The sequence below is a fragment of the Phacochoerus africanus genome, chromosome 3 (genome assembly GCF_016906955.1).
Source record: "Phacochoerus africanus isolate WHEZ1 chromosome 3, ROS_Pafr_v1, whole genome shotgun sequence".
In the NCBI taxonomy this organism is placed as follows: Eukaryota; Metazoa; Chordata; class Mammalia; order Artiodactyla; family Suidae; genus Phacochoerus; species Phacochoerus africanus.
This window is the reverse complement of record NC_062546.1, coordinates 104028826-104044120: the sequence shown is the minus strand read 5'-3', so window position 1 is coordinate 104044120 and position 15295 is coordinate 104028826. Positions and strand designations below refer to the sequence as shown.

Genomic DNA, 15295 nt, shown 5'->3' with positions numbered 1-15295 from the left:
TGTCTTAGTATTTGAAATTTCTCATACAGTATATTTGTTCCCTAATAGACCCATTTAAGCAAGAAGTAATGGGACACATATATTGTTCATTATGCATTTTAACTATGTAACTTAGTACAATGTGTGCAACTAATTGTAGGCTTAGTTCAGTCACAAAATATCCAAGAAGAGGCATTAGGACCAGATGCCTAAACAGTCTTTTCTACATGATGGTAATCTGCCTTATGTTATGGGGACTTGCCTACAAAAACCACAGAGCAATCATTTCTATACTTGTCTGCTCGTCAGACTCACCAGAGGAAAAATGAAAAACACAGATTCCTTACTGGAGTAGAAAGGACTCTGGCGTGGCCACCGTGATTTAAATGCACACCCAGATCCAGAGGTCCAGCCAGGTGCTTCCCAGCCTCAGGGAGACAAGTTTTCTTTGATGATTCCAGGAAGGAAGGGTTGTTGCCCACTCTAAGTCCCTGTCTGGGACTCAGGGGACCTTTTTCTCTCCTGGGATGTGAGGATGTGATGTGGGGATGTAGGACAAGACACTTGGGGGATCTTCTGGTTCTGTGATCACCATGGGACCATGTTGTTTGCTCACCATTCAATGAAAAATAAAATGAAAACTGCAAAAACATCACTAACTTCTAAAGGGTAATCTCCCTGTAAGGGTCAGGCAGTTCTTGGAGCGTCATCTGAGGCTATTTCTCATCATGCGGCCCATGTCCTAGACAGGCCAGGTGAGAGGAGTCAGAGGCTGCCCTGAGCACTTGGGAGACAGGATCCTGACCTTCTCAGAGGCTTCTGTCACTGGTCACTCTAGGGGCAGCCACTGGGAGTTAAGTCTGGTTGTGGGCTAGACAGTTTGAAACCTCTGAAAGGACAATTTAAGGGATATTAAAAATTGCCATTCGACCAACTATAACGGAATAAAAATTAAAAATCATTATATATTTAAAAAAATTGCCATTTGCCAGTGACAAAGATTTGGAGTGATTACTTTCTTCATTTTAAGATTCTTCTCGTCCATTCTGGTATTGCAGACCATAGAGATATGCTATGGAATTTGCCACAAAAATCTTCCTATTATCGTGCTTGGCATGACTGTCAAAAGACCATGACTTACCAAAAATAGCAAGAAGGCAAACACTCTCATATCCTGCCACATTTAATGATTTCAGTCTGATATCATTAGTTTAATTGGAATAAAATGTTTAAAGTGTTTACTTACTATTGATTGAATAATAAAATAAAATAAAACATTTTCTATATGCTGGGCATTGTAATCATCATCACCTCATTTAACCCTCATGATAACCCTAAAATTTACGCATTCGAGTAGTTGTCCAAATTAAAATAGTTACCGCATTACGGAGTTTCAAACCCAGTTCTAGCTCCATAATCAGAGCTCTTAACTATTAGCATGTCGCCTAGTTGATGGGGCTCAGAGCAGGCTTTCCCCAAACGTGCCGTATTGATTATTTTGAATTAAAGTTGCTTGAGAAATAACTAGTATAAAAAAGAACACCCTGCCCTCCTTCACCCTCCTGAAACAGGAAGCAGATCTCCAGTGGGAAAGTGTCCTCCTTGTACTGGGCAGGGGGAGGGAATGGTGGGCATGCTTATCATCACCAGAGATGGGGAATTCGGGACCGAGGAAACTGTTAACAAACTTTACTTTCATTAATTTGCTACTCCAAGTCCCCAACCCTTTGTTTTGTCAAATCTTCACAAGTAATTATTTGTCTGTAATAGTATATAAACGGCCTTCTTCAGTCAGCTTCTCAGGTCCTATACCTATGGGGCCGCCACATGTATGAAATTAAACTTGATTGTATTCTGTTAATCAGTCTCATGTCAATTTGATTATTAGACCAGGCAAAGAATCTAGAAGAGTAGAAAAAAATTTTATTCCCTTACATAGTCATACCTATGTTTTGCAGGGGGCAGGTCATGCCTTCAACACACAGAAGTTCTCAGACATTGGATTGAATCTGAGCCACAGCAGTGACAACCCCCAATCCTTAACTGCTAGGCCACCGGGACTCCTAGTCATACCTATTTAGTGACAGAAATTCACAAAGCAGGGAGTTCCCGTTGTGGCTCAATGGTGACTAACCCGACTAGTATCCATGAGGATGTGGGTTCGATCCCTGGCCTTGCTCAGGGGGTTAAAGGATCTGGCTTTGCCATGAGCTGTGGTGTAGGCTGGCAGCTGTAACTCCAATGTGACCCCTAGCCTGAGAACTTCCATATGCCGCTGGTGCAGCCCTCGCAAAAAAAATAAAATAAAATAAAATAAAATTCACAAAGAAGCTTATTACAATGTAGAGTATTTTTCCCCAGTCTGGGCTGACTTGTAATTTCATATCCTCAATCAAAACAAGTGATCCAGCCTAAAAACAGACTTTAGTTCTAAAAAACAGAAGACAAAGTAACAACAATAGCAACCAAAACAATTCATAAAGACCAAAAAAACAAAGTTAAGAAGGCAGAATTTAAAGAGATCTGTTGGATAGACTACTTGAGACAGTATCGGGTATAGATATGATGGTGTTACAACAGTGGGGCTGGCAACTGGCTGTTCTTGCTCAACTTAAACCTGATTTGCTTGAGATTCTCTGATCTTTTATATTACTCCCTAATGACAATTATAGAGAGAATTTAATGACTTTCTGCTCACGTTTCAAAATTATGTCACATTTAGGGTTATAATGTCAATGCAGTAACCATAGACCATGTCACCCCATTACATGAAGCCTGCCTTGGAGATCACGTGGCCTGTGCCAGAACGCTTCTGCAAGCTGGAGCTAACGTAAGTACCTTTGAAAAGTGTGAACCACTCTACATTGACTAAGAGAATCAAGCCAAATTCTCATTTTGCTTCTCTTGCCTTCTTAGTAGCTTTCAAAAATAAGAAAACAAAAATAAAGCTCTCAAATCCCTCCATAGAACTCCAAGAAGGATTTCCAATTATTGCCAAAAAAAAAAACCCTAAATTCAAAATAGGTAGCAAGCTGCATAATACGGAGTATTCTTCAGGCTTTTTCCTGATGTCCTGATTCTAAATGGCAATAGATGAAGATCTTTATGCCTGTAATATTTTAATGTTTTCATCTTTTGGATTACTTTTTTAGATAAATTCTCAGTAATAAATAGAATTTCTTTTCAAACTGCCACCAGCAAAATGGCTTCATCACAGCTGCCATCACTATTATGTTTATACCGTTTCCTTTCTAATTGTGATATCTCTAATCGTTGAATTTGTTTCTGTGTATCTGATTCTTGACTCTTAGGTTTTTGTTTTTTTTTTTTCATGATCTTCACTCGTTGCCTGCCCACTCCTGTGGATTATCTACTGCATCTGATTTCTATTTATCCCTTGAAGTTTTCTAGTTTTGCTTACTGATGTGTGAGCTAAGTATACTTTGTATAAGCAGTGAGGGCCTGCTTTATAGCACAGGGAACACTATCCAATCTTTTGGGATAGAAGATGATGGAAGATAATATGAGGAAAAAAATATATAAATATATGTATATGTGTGTGTGTGTGTGTGTGTGTGTGTGTGTGACTGGGTTACTATGCTATACAGCAGAAATTGACAGAAATTGTAAATCAACTACATTTAATAATTTTTTTTTTGCTTTTTAGGGCCGCACCCACAGCATATGGAAGTTCCCAGGCTAGGGGTTGAATCTGAGCTACTGCTGCTGGCCTGTGCCACAGCCACAGCAATGCAGGATCCGAGTCGCGTCTGCAACCTACACCACAGCTCACAGTAATGCTGGATCTTTAACCCACTGAGCAAGACCAGGGATAGAACCCGCAACCTCATGGTTCCTAGTCAGATTCATTTCCGTTGCGCCATGACGGGAAGTCTAATAAAATTTTTTTTAATAATTAATGGCATAAATATATGTATATATATATTTATGGGCCAACCCAATGATCTGTCTGCAGATCCTGTAACTTTTTAATGCCTCATGGTGAACGATGTGTGATTCTGTGACTCTCATTCTCAGCGCTCTGGTTTGGTTTAGGTAAATGCAATCACCATAGACGGCGTGACCCCATTATTCAATGCATGCTCACGAGGCAGCAGAAGCTGCACAGAACTGCTTCTAGAATACGGCGCCAAACCCCAACTGGAGTCCTGTCTTCCTTCTCCTACACATGAGGCCGCCAGCAAAGGTACCCATGACAGGACAAGTGACAAGGGGAGAGTTCCTTCAGCATTAGGCAGGACCTGATTATAGTGAATAACAGGGAAGGGGAAGCCTAAGGGAAGGTCCTGGGGGTGGGGGAGGATGAGTATTAAGGAAACACAAACTCACCTCCCTTTGTATTGGCAGGTCACCACGAGTGTCTAGAAATACTGATATCCTGGGGCATAGACGTTGACCAAGACATTCCTCATCTGGGAACTCCTCTGTATGTGGCTTGTATGTCCCAGCAGTTCCATTGCATCCGGAAGCTTCTTTACGCTGGTAATTTCCTCTAAACATCTTCCATTCTATCCGTGCACACACATTTTTCAGCTCCATATTTATTTCTCTAAATAAGCCTCTTTAAAAATTATATCTCATGTTCTTATTCTAAGCTTTCTCACATATAACTTTAAAAAAAAGCATAAAAAGGACCTCATTTATGGTAACTCCACTTCACCTCAAAACTCCAAAAGCCCTACTTATCAAAGATTATAAAATCAAAACCCTCAAGGTTGGATATAATGGTGCCACATATCTCTGTGAACAAACCCATCAAAAGAAACTTTAGGGATTTTAACTGCTGAGATGAAGTTATAACCGCTAAAGATATAAGCAGTTATATCTTTTTCACACCATAAGAATTTCCCAGACTTTATAATCTCTGACCTGCCTGCCTTTCACCCACTTGAAACAAGCCAGTTCCTCAAGGTTTTGCTTCTGCCCCTGAGAAACTCTCCTCATCTTTTGAGACCATAGTGTCTCCCACTAGAGAACCAGGAGCCCTTCTAGGATATGGATTATGTCTTTTTTCCCCTCATCTTTTCTCCAGCACAGTGCTTCTCATGTGGTAGTTGCTTAAAATATACATGAAAGGAGTAAGTGGATTTCTATGCTTTTTATTGTGAATGCCACTCATTTGGCCTCTGATACTGACATGTATTTTTAGTAATCCCTTTATGCGTAACTCACATCATCTTGGCTCAGTGATAAACTTCAAGCAGTGTCTGCATCGACTCTTTTCCCCCATTACATCTAGTAAGAGTCTTACATGTGAGTTCTGCTAATAACAGCTGACAGATTGTTATTTCCTGGCTGTGTTCTCCCATAAATTTGTATAATTGGAAGAGTTTATTCTTTATCACCTTTCTTTCCTTGGCTAGCAATATTATTCCTTTCCAAATATTTTATATTGGGTAAAAAAAATTTGAAAAAGTATTCTTAGTAATTATGGATTGATTGTTATTCTCAGGCTCTGTTCTCCCACAACGTTGATACAACCAATAGAGTTTTATGCTTTCTCTATGGAGATCTTGTTATGGAAAGTAATTTTTCCACTGAATGTTTTATATTTGATTTAAAATATTGAAGACAATTACATTTATGGAAACTTGTAAGCAGCAGGAGGGCCATAAAGGGACTCTTAAAATGGACTGCTTCTTATAAACACTGTTAGTTTTACTGAGGTATCAGAAAGCGGAGTTGAAAAGGACTTAATGGATTTTTATTAATAGACATTTCTTGGTGTTGTAACTATTTATGTATTGGAAAATAGGATTCTTATTCTTTATAATATTAAACAGTATGTATTCATTGCACATGCATCAGATGACCACCAAGTGCCAGGGGCCTGCCCTGGGATAAAATAACTACATAATAGGTAATTTAACATGTAAGTTTTTCTTTTTAATATAAGAATTTTTAAAAACTTTTTGCACGCAGAAATATAATTTGCCTTTCCATTTAAGGGGCTCAGGGCCTTTATATATTTATTGAATTAAACTACATGAGTGGGGGAGTTCCCGTTGTGGCTCAGCAGGTTATGAACCTCACTAGTATTCATGAGGATGCAGGTTCAATCCCTGGCCTCACTGGTTGGGTTAAAGATCCCGAGTGGCATGAGCTGTGATGTAGATTGCAGATTCAGCTTGGATATGGCATTGCTGTGGCTGTTGCTGTAGCTTAGGCCGGCAGCTGTAGCTCTGATTCAACCCCTAGCCTGGGAATTTCCATGTACCGCAGGTGAGGCCCTAAAAAGCAATACACAAACAAACAAACTACATGAGTAAGAAGAGGAAAATCTATATACACTTTACCTAAAGAGCTCAAGTATCTCAATTCATGAGTTGTCCAAAAAAACCAAAGAGCTCTATTGCCTTAAAATAAATGAAAGGAATGAGAACAACACACTCATGAATAATCCTAAGAATGATCCATTGTGATGAAAATGCTTATGAGTCCACCTCATTGTGCACTTATTAATACATTTTGTGATTACTTTGGGAACTGTTGAAAATGGTTTTTTATGTAGTTTTGTTTGTTTGTTTTTGTCTTCTGTCTTTTGACTTTTTAGGGCACACCTGTGGCATACAGAGGTTCCCAGGCTAGGGGTTTAATTGGAGCTGTAGCCTCCAGCCTACACCACAGCCACAGAAACCTAGGATCCGAGCAGAATCTGCGACCTACACCACAGCTCACAGCAACGCTGGATCCCCAACCCACTGAGCGAGGCCAGGGATCAAACCTGCAACCTCATGGTTCCCAGTCTGATTCATTTCTGCTGCACCACAACAGGAACTCCTTTATGTAATTTTTATTAAAGAATAGTTATTTACAGTGTTGTGTCCATTTCTGCTGTACAGCAGAGTGACCAAGCCATACATATATATACTTTCTTTTTCTTATATTATCATCCATCATTGATCTATCCCAAGAGGCTGGAAATAGTTCCCTGTGCTGTAGTAGGACCTCATTGCTTATCCATTCTTAATGTCATCCCCTAACCCCAAAATCCCAGTCCATCCCACTCTCTCCCCTCTAAAATGTTTTAATGTATTTTTTCATTATGAGATCTTTCAAGCATAGAGAAAAATATTAGAGACTCTAACAAAAGTGTACAGTCTCCATCCAGATGTACCATGTTCCAAGATTTATATAAGCATATGTATGGATGAACCATATGTATGAAATATGCAGTGTTTATATATATTATTTATAAAGAGATAACCCATTACAGAAAGAGTTGTGGTCCTCTTTGTGGCTGACAGGCCTGCCTTTCCTTGCTGAGGTCAGTGACTCGACTCTCAAATTCTCTTCACGCCTTATTTCCACATAGGTGCTGACGTACAAAAAGGCAAATACTGGGATACCCCATTACATGCTGCTGCTCAACAGTCCTGTCCAGAAATTGTTAACTTACTGCTGGAATTTGGAGCAGATATCAATGCCAAAAACACAGAGCTTCTGAGACCCATAGATGTGGCAACCTCTAGCAGTTTGGTGGAAAGATTATTGCTTCAACATGAAGGTAAGAAAAATACAAGTGGGCATTTAAAAAAACTTTATTTTTTTGCCTGAAGTAGGTGAAATTTAAAGACTTTATTGGTATGTAAAATAATAATGGCATAGCATTGGGAATATTTTTTGAAGGAAGATAATTTTTTAACTTAGGTTCCATCTATAAAGAAAATATCACAATCATGCTTTTTTCATCTTGCCTTAATTCCCTATTCCTTTGGTTAAGTTAATTATATTTTTACTGACAATAAATAACATGTAATTCTGTTTAATATTTTTTAATAAATATGGGGAAACATGTCCCAATTTATAAGGGCATGCATCATCTATAACATATTACAGAAATGTAATCATGAAATGTTTTTTTCTAAAACAGATTCTAAAGCCTTATCTAGACACTATAGTAAAATTTGCTTTGGATTAAATAGTAAACCTAATTTGAGACAAATATATTTTTAAGGCCTCTTTTAGTGCATAACACTTCTTGGGGCTTTTGATTTATATCTCCCTCAAAAAGCAGAATTTGTTTTTGAGGCTTTACTTGCAGCAATAATTTCATAAGCCCAAAGATTATCATATTTTAAAGAGGAATTCCAATTGTGGCTTAGCGGGTTAAAAACATGATGTAGTATTCGTGAGGATGCAAGTTTGATCCCTGGCCTCATTCAGTGGGTTAAGGACCTGATGTTGCTTCAAGCTACAGTGTAGGTCACAGATGCAGCTCGGATCTGGAGTTGCCATGGATGTGGCGTAGGCCAGCAGCTGCAGTTCTGATATGATCCCTAGCTTAGGAACTTCCATATGCCATAAGTGCAGCCATTAAAAGGAAAAGGAAAATAAAATAAATCAATAAAAAATAATATTTTAAAGAACAGGAATGGAATATATCTCAATTATAATAAAGTCATTAATAAAAGCAATACAGACGCTTATATATAAATTTCCCTAGGATAAGAGTCATGCTGCCTATTCTAGTGCAAAGCACTGTCTTTTTTTTTTTTTTTTTTGGCTTCCCTGTGGCATATGGAGTTCCTGGGCCAGTGATCAGATCTGAGCCATAGTTGCGGCAACACTGGATCCTTTAACCCACTATGCTGGTCATGGACCTGGTTCTGGTGCTGCAAAGACACTGCTGATCCCACTATGCCACAGCGAGAACTCCAACACTGTCCTTTTTGTGTGGTTTGATTTCACGTATCCTACAACAGGGAAAACTCCATTTTGATTTTAATTAACAAATACTTTCACGTCTTTTGCAGCCACCCCAAGCTCTCTGTGCCAGCTTTGCCGACTCTGTATCAGAAACTACATAGGAAGAGCAAGATTACACCTTATCCCACAGCTCCAGCTGCCAACATTATTGCAGAATTTCTTACAGTACCGATAAGGCAGTAAAATAATCCAAAAAAAATTGAAAATTAAGCATTTCTATTTCATCCGCATAGTGTATATTTCATATTAAAATATGCTAAAGGTAGGGTCATGAGATATGAGAACATGCAGGGAAGAAGTGAAGTAGCAATTTTAGTTAAAGTGTACTAGTATGTACTTTTATTTTATGCATTTTTACTGTTTGTGGACTACTGTATGTTTAAAATATCTATATATTATTAGCGATTCCCATATATCCCTTTGTTGATTTAGAAAAAAAATGAGGAATTGTCCGTTTTTTAAAGAATGAAACCGAAAAATGTGAACCCTTACCAAAAGTATTCATATATTTTTAAAGGTCTGTGTTCTTCAAATAGCATGTTAACTTCTAAATTTTGGTGACTGTAATTATCTCTGTATTTTGATATTAGTATAAAATATAAGTATGGTGTAGGAAAGAGAAGGTCATTTCCTTTTAGAAATAAAGTTGACTCTCATTCAGGGAACCCACCATGTTGAAGGTGTACCTGTCATTATAATGATAAATTCCATAAAGAAAAGACAGAGCTTCCCTAAAGTGACCCCACTGGTCACTTCACCATCTTAAGTAAGTGGACCTATTTCAGAAACTTGTAGGACACCACTACCACCCTCACCCTGAGAAGTCTGGAACATTACACACCTTCTCAAGCTGTTTCAAGACCCCCTTCTTCTCAAGGTCTCCCTTCTGTGCTTTTCCATGTGTCACTCCAGGCTCCCTCCACTTCAGAAACTGCCACTAGCTGGTGATACCTGGGTTGAGGAAAACGAACTTCACATATAGTTGATAAAAAGGCTCCAGTCACACTCCAGGGATCAGGGAAGTCCAAGGCTGTAGAAAATGGAAGATAAAATAGCACCTTGGAGTTCCTGTTGTGGCTCAGCAGGTTAAGGTTCTGATGTTGTCTCTGGGAGGATGTGAGTTCGATCCCTGGCCTCACTGGGTGGGTTAAGGACCCAGCATTGCCATATTGCAGTCAAGGTTGCAAACATGAATCAGATCTGTCTTTGCTGTGGTGTACGCTGGCAGCTGTAGCTCCGGTTTGTCCCCTAACCTGGGAATCTCCATATGCTGCAGGTGTGGCCCTAAAAGAAACAAACAAAAGATGCCTTAACTTATGGGATTTTCAAGGAAAAGGGGGTACCACTTAACAAATGTAGAAACCTTAGGAACTTTACTCTCTCTGTAAACCCTCATCACAGCGTTTCTGATGTTTTTACGCAAAGCAAGTGTTCGACACTACCAGTATACCAGAGAGAGCTGTACACAAGAAAATATTTGTATAGAGGTGTCCTCTGCAGGGGTTAATTCTCTTCTGCTTAACTATACTTGAGTGCATGTAACACAAAAATGAAAAAACAAAACATGTGCCTTCTTTGTAATTTAGGTTAGATTCGAATATTTTATGGATTTAGGAATCAGAAAATCAAGATATTTACAACATTGTAAGGTAAAAATATTTTCTTTTTTGGCTCACGTTATTTATTATTTATTTATTTATTTTGGCTGCCCTGTGGCACATGGAATTCAGGCCAGGGATCATATCCTAGCTGGCTTCAGTTGCCTCAGTTGGTACCTATGCTGCAGGTGTGGCAATGCTGTATCCTTAACCTACTATGCCAGGCTGGAGATCGAACCTGTGTCCCAGCACTCCAGAGATGCTGCCAATCCCATTGCACCACAGCAGGAACTCCTAGAAGAAAATATTTTGATGAGTTTTATGAATGTATCAAATCTTGATAAAATATTTTGACCACTATTTTGACAAGCCAGGGGCCTATTTTCCTTTTTTCTTAGTTCTCAGCTGACTTCAGAGACCCATGGGAAATAAGCTATTATTGTTTGTAACCTCAGAGTTACAAAGATTGCATTTTCATATGTTTAGATTTTGGAAAGTAGAAATAAAGCTGTAGCATGTTTGTTTAAATAATGTCTTCTTTGTTGCTAGAGATTTTTAAATGAGTCTGTTTTCTAAATATTTCCGTCTAGCAAATTTGTGCAATACTCAGAAAAATGTGCATTAAAATTTTTTATTATAGAATAACCCTACTAAATATAACTATGTGTTAAAACTGCTTTTTAGTAAAACAATTTTCTATGAGCATTTTCCCTGCACTAGAGGTCATCATAAGAGTATAAGAGGAATAACAATAAGAGGAGTATATATCAAATATTAAGAAAAATTGACACTTGGAAATTTTTGTATGCTGATGCCTTTTATCTTAGCTTCAGTATGATTGTCTTATCAAAGAATTGTTCATATTTAGATATATCATATGTTTGTTAATATATTAAAGTGTGATGTTTATCCCTGGAATAAAACACTTTCTCCTATTAGTATTTGATTTTTTCCCCCCTTTTTTGGCCATACACATGGCATGTAGAAGTTTCTGGGCCATAGACTGAGCCGCAGTTGCAACCTATGCCACCTAGCAGGAATTCCCAGTATTGATTTTATAATGGAAGGTAATAGAGAATTTGATTTAATTGCCCTAGTTTTCTTTACTACTGGCTTTCAAATCACTGTATCATGGGGAATAAGAGTAGAGTAGTGCAGACTGAAAATAATACCTTGAAGCTCTTCTAATCAAAGTCTTTTTATACATGTATATGAAGGTCCAAGGACAAAATTGCACGAAGACAAAGACAAAGAAAAAAAAAAAAGACTGCAGCTATTCCTATACTTGGGCTGGGGGTACCTCCTGATCGACCAATGGGAAAATATAAATTGAAAAGGCACTTGATGCACCTACCCTATAGAACATCGTAGCTCAGCTTGGCCCACCTTAAATGTGCTCAGAACACATACATTAATCTACAGTTGGCTGAAATCATCTAACACAAAGCCTATGTTATGGTAGAATTGACTATCTCATGTAATTTATTGAATACTGTACTAAAAGTGAAAAGCAGAACACTTGTATGAGTCCAGAAAGGGTTGTAAGTGTATCAATTGTTTCCCTATGTAATTGGGGGGTGGCCCAGGAGCTTCGTCTGCTGCTCAGCATCACGAGAGAACATTGGGTGAGGCTGGGCCCTCAGGGAGGTTAGGAGCTCATGGTGTCAGCATCCCGAACTAGACTAAAGGGCAAAAGATACATTTTTTCGAACCCAGAAAGAGACAGGTTTAGCAACCTAAATCTGGCTTTTAAAAAAGAAAAGTTTTGGAAGTTCCCACTGTGGCTCAGCGGTAACAAACCCATCTCGTATCCATGAGGACTCAGGTTTGATCCCTGGCCTTGCTCAACAGGTTAAGGATCCAGTGCTGCTGTGAGCTGTTGTGGTGTACATTGCAGACACAACTTGGATCCCACATTTCTGTGGCTATGGCGTAGGCTAGTGGCTATAGCTCTGATTCGACCCCTAGCCTGGGAATTTCCATATGCCACAGGTGTGGCCCCAAAAAGAAAGAAAGAAAAAGTTTGGGTTTTTTTGAGAGGGGGAGGTATGCTGTGGACAAAGGAACTAGTGATACCATCTGTCCACATGTCATTTATGTGCCCAAGGCAGTATTTCCAGTCTGTCCCTTCCCCCATGTGGAAAAAACTGACATTTTGGATAGATCAACAACAATTATTGGCTTGGATGGCTATTTGGCTTAAGCAGAAGTTGGTGGGTTTTAGAGGATGACTGTGAGTTATTGTCAACTCAGCCAGGAGGTACCTTCAGCTCCAGCTCCTTTTCCCTTTGAGGTATCTTGACTGGCACACACTGCCACTAGCCCTAACAATTGTTCTGCTGCTATCGATCTGCAAAGTACTTTTACCGTCTGTAAAAATATATACAAGAACCATCAAAAGCTTCTTGCTTTTATCTAGCAGGACCAGCAGCGCACGCTCATCATCTTGCTGTAGGTCAAATCAATTTTCTAGCTCTCTGCCAGGAGGTCAGCAGAGGCTTCTGTGTGTCTTGACCTCCCACAAAAACATCCGGCTGGTCTACTTTCTCCCTGACATTGCTGATCTGGCTGTACCAAGTCCCGCAGCTGCCTCAGGAAAGTGTGGATGAGCTAGTGGTAAAGGGAGACTTCATTACAGGTAAGAAGCCATGTATTGTTCAGCCAGAAATCAGAAGTAATGTCATGCATTCAACCAGAATTTAATAGAAGGAGACGGTTATACAGATGCTGAAGAGTTAAAAGACTAAAACAAGAACACAGGATGAAAAGAGAGAGACCCCTGAGTGCTGGAGATCTGGAGTTCTCAGAAGCTGGAGCTTGGAGGAAAAGTCCTACAGACTGACTTTCGAAGGGGCGCTGGCACAGCGGGTACTGATTCTTGAGTCCCTCACAAAAGGGGTGGGTGGGTGGGTCCTAGATTAAAACGGGGCCTTGGAGTTCTGAGTGCCAGCCCTTCTCAGTGGTCGCTGAAACTTCTGAGAGAGAATGATGAAAATTGCTCCAGGAATGAAAAAAAAAAGTTGGACTCTGGCACCAACTGCCACTGGCCTGGGGACATTGATCTGAACAGTCCTTCTCCCTTCATCTGGCCTCCTAGTCTCACTCTCCAGTTGCCCCCATTGGCCAAATTTGATAAAACTCAGCAAAGGAGAAATCAGACTAAGTTCCAACTCCAGGGGGCAGAACCTGTATGAATGTATATGAAACAGAGATCTATTTGCTTAGCAATTGGCATATTTGCTACAATAAAAATTCTAGCTCCTTATCAAGACTGTTTTCAGTCAAGCCTCAATCTGTGTTCCTAACCTACCTCTCCAGCCATTTACCACCTAAATCTTGGGTTAGCTCAAATCATGAACAGTCTCTCTAACCCTAATCAGTTATTTGTTATTTCCTAAAATTCATTAAAAAAAAATACTCTCATACCATAGGAGTTCCCTGGTGGCATAGTGGTTAAGGATCTGGCTTTGTCACTTCTGTGGCTCAGGTTTGATTCCTGGCTGAGGAACTTCTGCATGCTGCAGGCATGGCCAAGCAAAACAAAACAAAATAAAACAAAACAAAAATCCAACAACAAAAAAAACCCCAAACCAAAAAAACTCTTATATCATAGATCATATTGTCTGCTTCTGCTCGCATAAGTCACTCTGTGTGTAACCATTCCTTCCTTCCGCTCTTCATTCCATAGAGTTCCACAATTGTCTTAGAAGCATCACTCATATGTACTGAGTGTTTATTATGTGCACACACTGTTCCAGGCTCTTCACTCATTTAACTTGTCAACTTAATCCTCATCTCAACCCTGTAAAGTATTTCCTATTTATTTCCATCTTTTACAAATAAAAAATGGTAAAATAACTTGCCCCAAATCACATAAATAATAAAAAGTAAAGCTTGTGGTCCAAAGCCTGTGTCTTATCCCATTCAAAATACTGCTTTACAAGATACACATCAAAGGTCACCTCCTCTGAGGACTCCTATGCTCTCTCAGGCCAAATCATTTGCTTCCTTCCTGATACCAATATATTTTTTACCATGGCAGAGCTTTTCAGAGTACATGATCTTTTCAGATACTTATATATCTCTGTACCTTCTATAAATAATCTAGGGTACAGCTGCCTAAAAGAACTTCCTGCAAAGATAGTGCAGTCTCTGTGATGTACAATGTGGTAGCCAACAGCCCCACCCAACTATTGAGCTGTTGAATGTAGCCAGTGTTACTCTTCTTCATTTTATTTAAATTTATTTAATTTAAAACTGAATAGCTACATGGGGCTAGTAGCTAGGTATTGAATAGTGAAGATCTTATACACAGCAAAGCAGAGGACAGTAATTCCTCAAAATAAGTCCATTCAACAAATGAAAACTACACTGGACAAAGAAAAAACACTGTACAGCTTCATTTTTGTCTTTCTTTCTAATACAGACTCACTCACATTGGTTTACTTTATTAATAAACATGTGTACGAATAAGCATTCAACAATATACAGCTCTACTCTTTATATATCTATCCCATATTTCATCTTGCATAGTAACATATCTTCATATTACTTACACATATTATCTACATATCGACTTTTCTGCTGTAAAAGTTTTTAAAAGATTTTAACAACTTTGCTGTGTAAATATTTAGTTTATAATTATCTATGCTTGCTCTGCAATCTTTTTTTCCCTGTGTTGTTCACTGATGAATCCCAAGTGACTAGATTAGGGCCTGGCACATAGTAGGGACTCAAAATATTTGTCTAATGAATGACATCATGCATCCTGAGGCATCTTTGTGAAGTGTGAAAATCTAATTTACAAGTTGTTTTCAAATACCATGTAACTTTTATGAATATAATGTAATAATTAAGGAAATTGGTAAATTACATTGTGTAGACATAAAGCATTTATTCATTTTATTTTTGAAGATTTTTTTTTTACATTGGCATTTTGGAACAAAAGCCCTATCTTTTCCAATTTCCAAACAAATTGTCTTTGTCCT

The 15295-nt window shown here is 38.8% G+C and overlaps 1 protein-coding gene across 4 annotated transcripts in view; it reads left to right on the top strand.

Annotated features, from left to right (window-relative positions):
- The window catches only part of ASB5 (ankyrin repeat and SOCS box containing 5), a 56002-nt gene extending 46864 nt beyond the window's left edge, over positions 1–9138 (top strand). For all 4 annotated transcript variants that reach the window (XM_047772286.1, XM_047772287.1, XM_047772289.1 and 1 more), the window contains 5 exons: positions 2702–2809; positions 4036–4186; positions 4348–4482; positions 7316–7507; positions 8757–9138. In XM_047772286.1, coding sequence (XP_047628242.1) covers positions 2702–2809; positions 4036–4186; positions 4348–4482; positions 7316–7507; positions 8757–8884 — 714 coding nt within the window. In that variant the 3' untranslated portion in view covers positions 8885–9138. The remainder of the gene's footprint in view (positions 1–2701; positions 2810–4035; positions 4187–4347; positions 4483–7315; positions 7508–8756) is intronic.
- The last annotated feature ends 6157 nt before the right edge of the window (positions 9139–15295 follow it).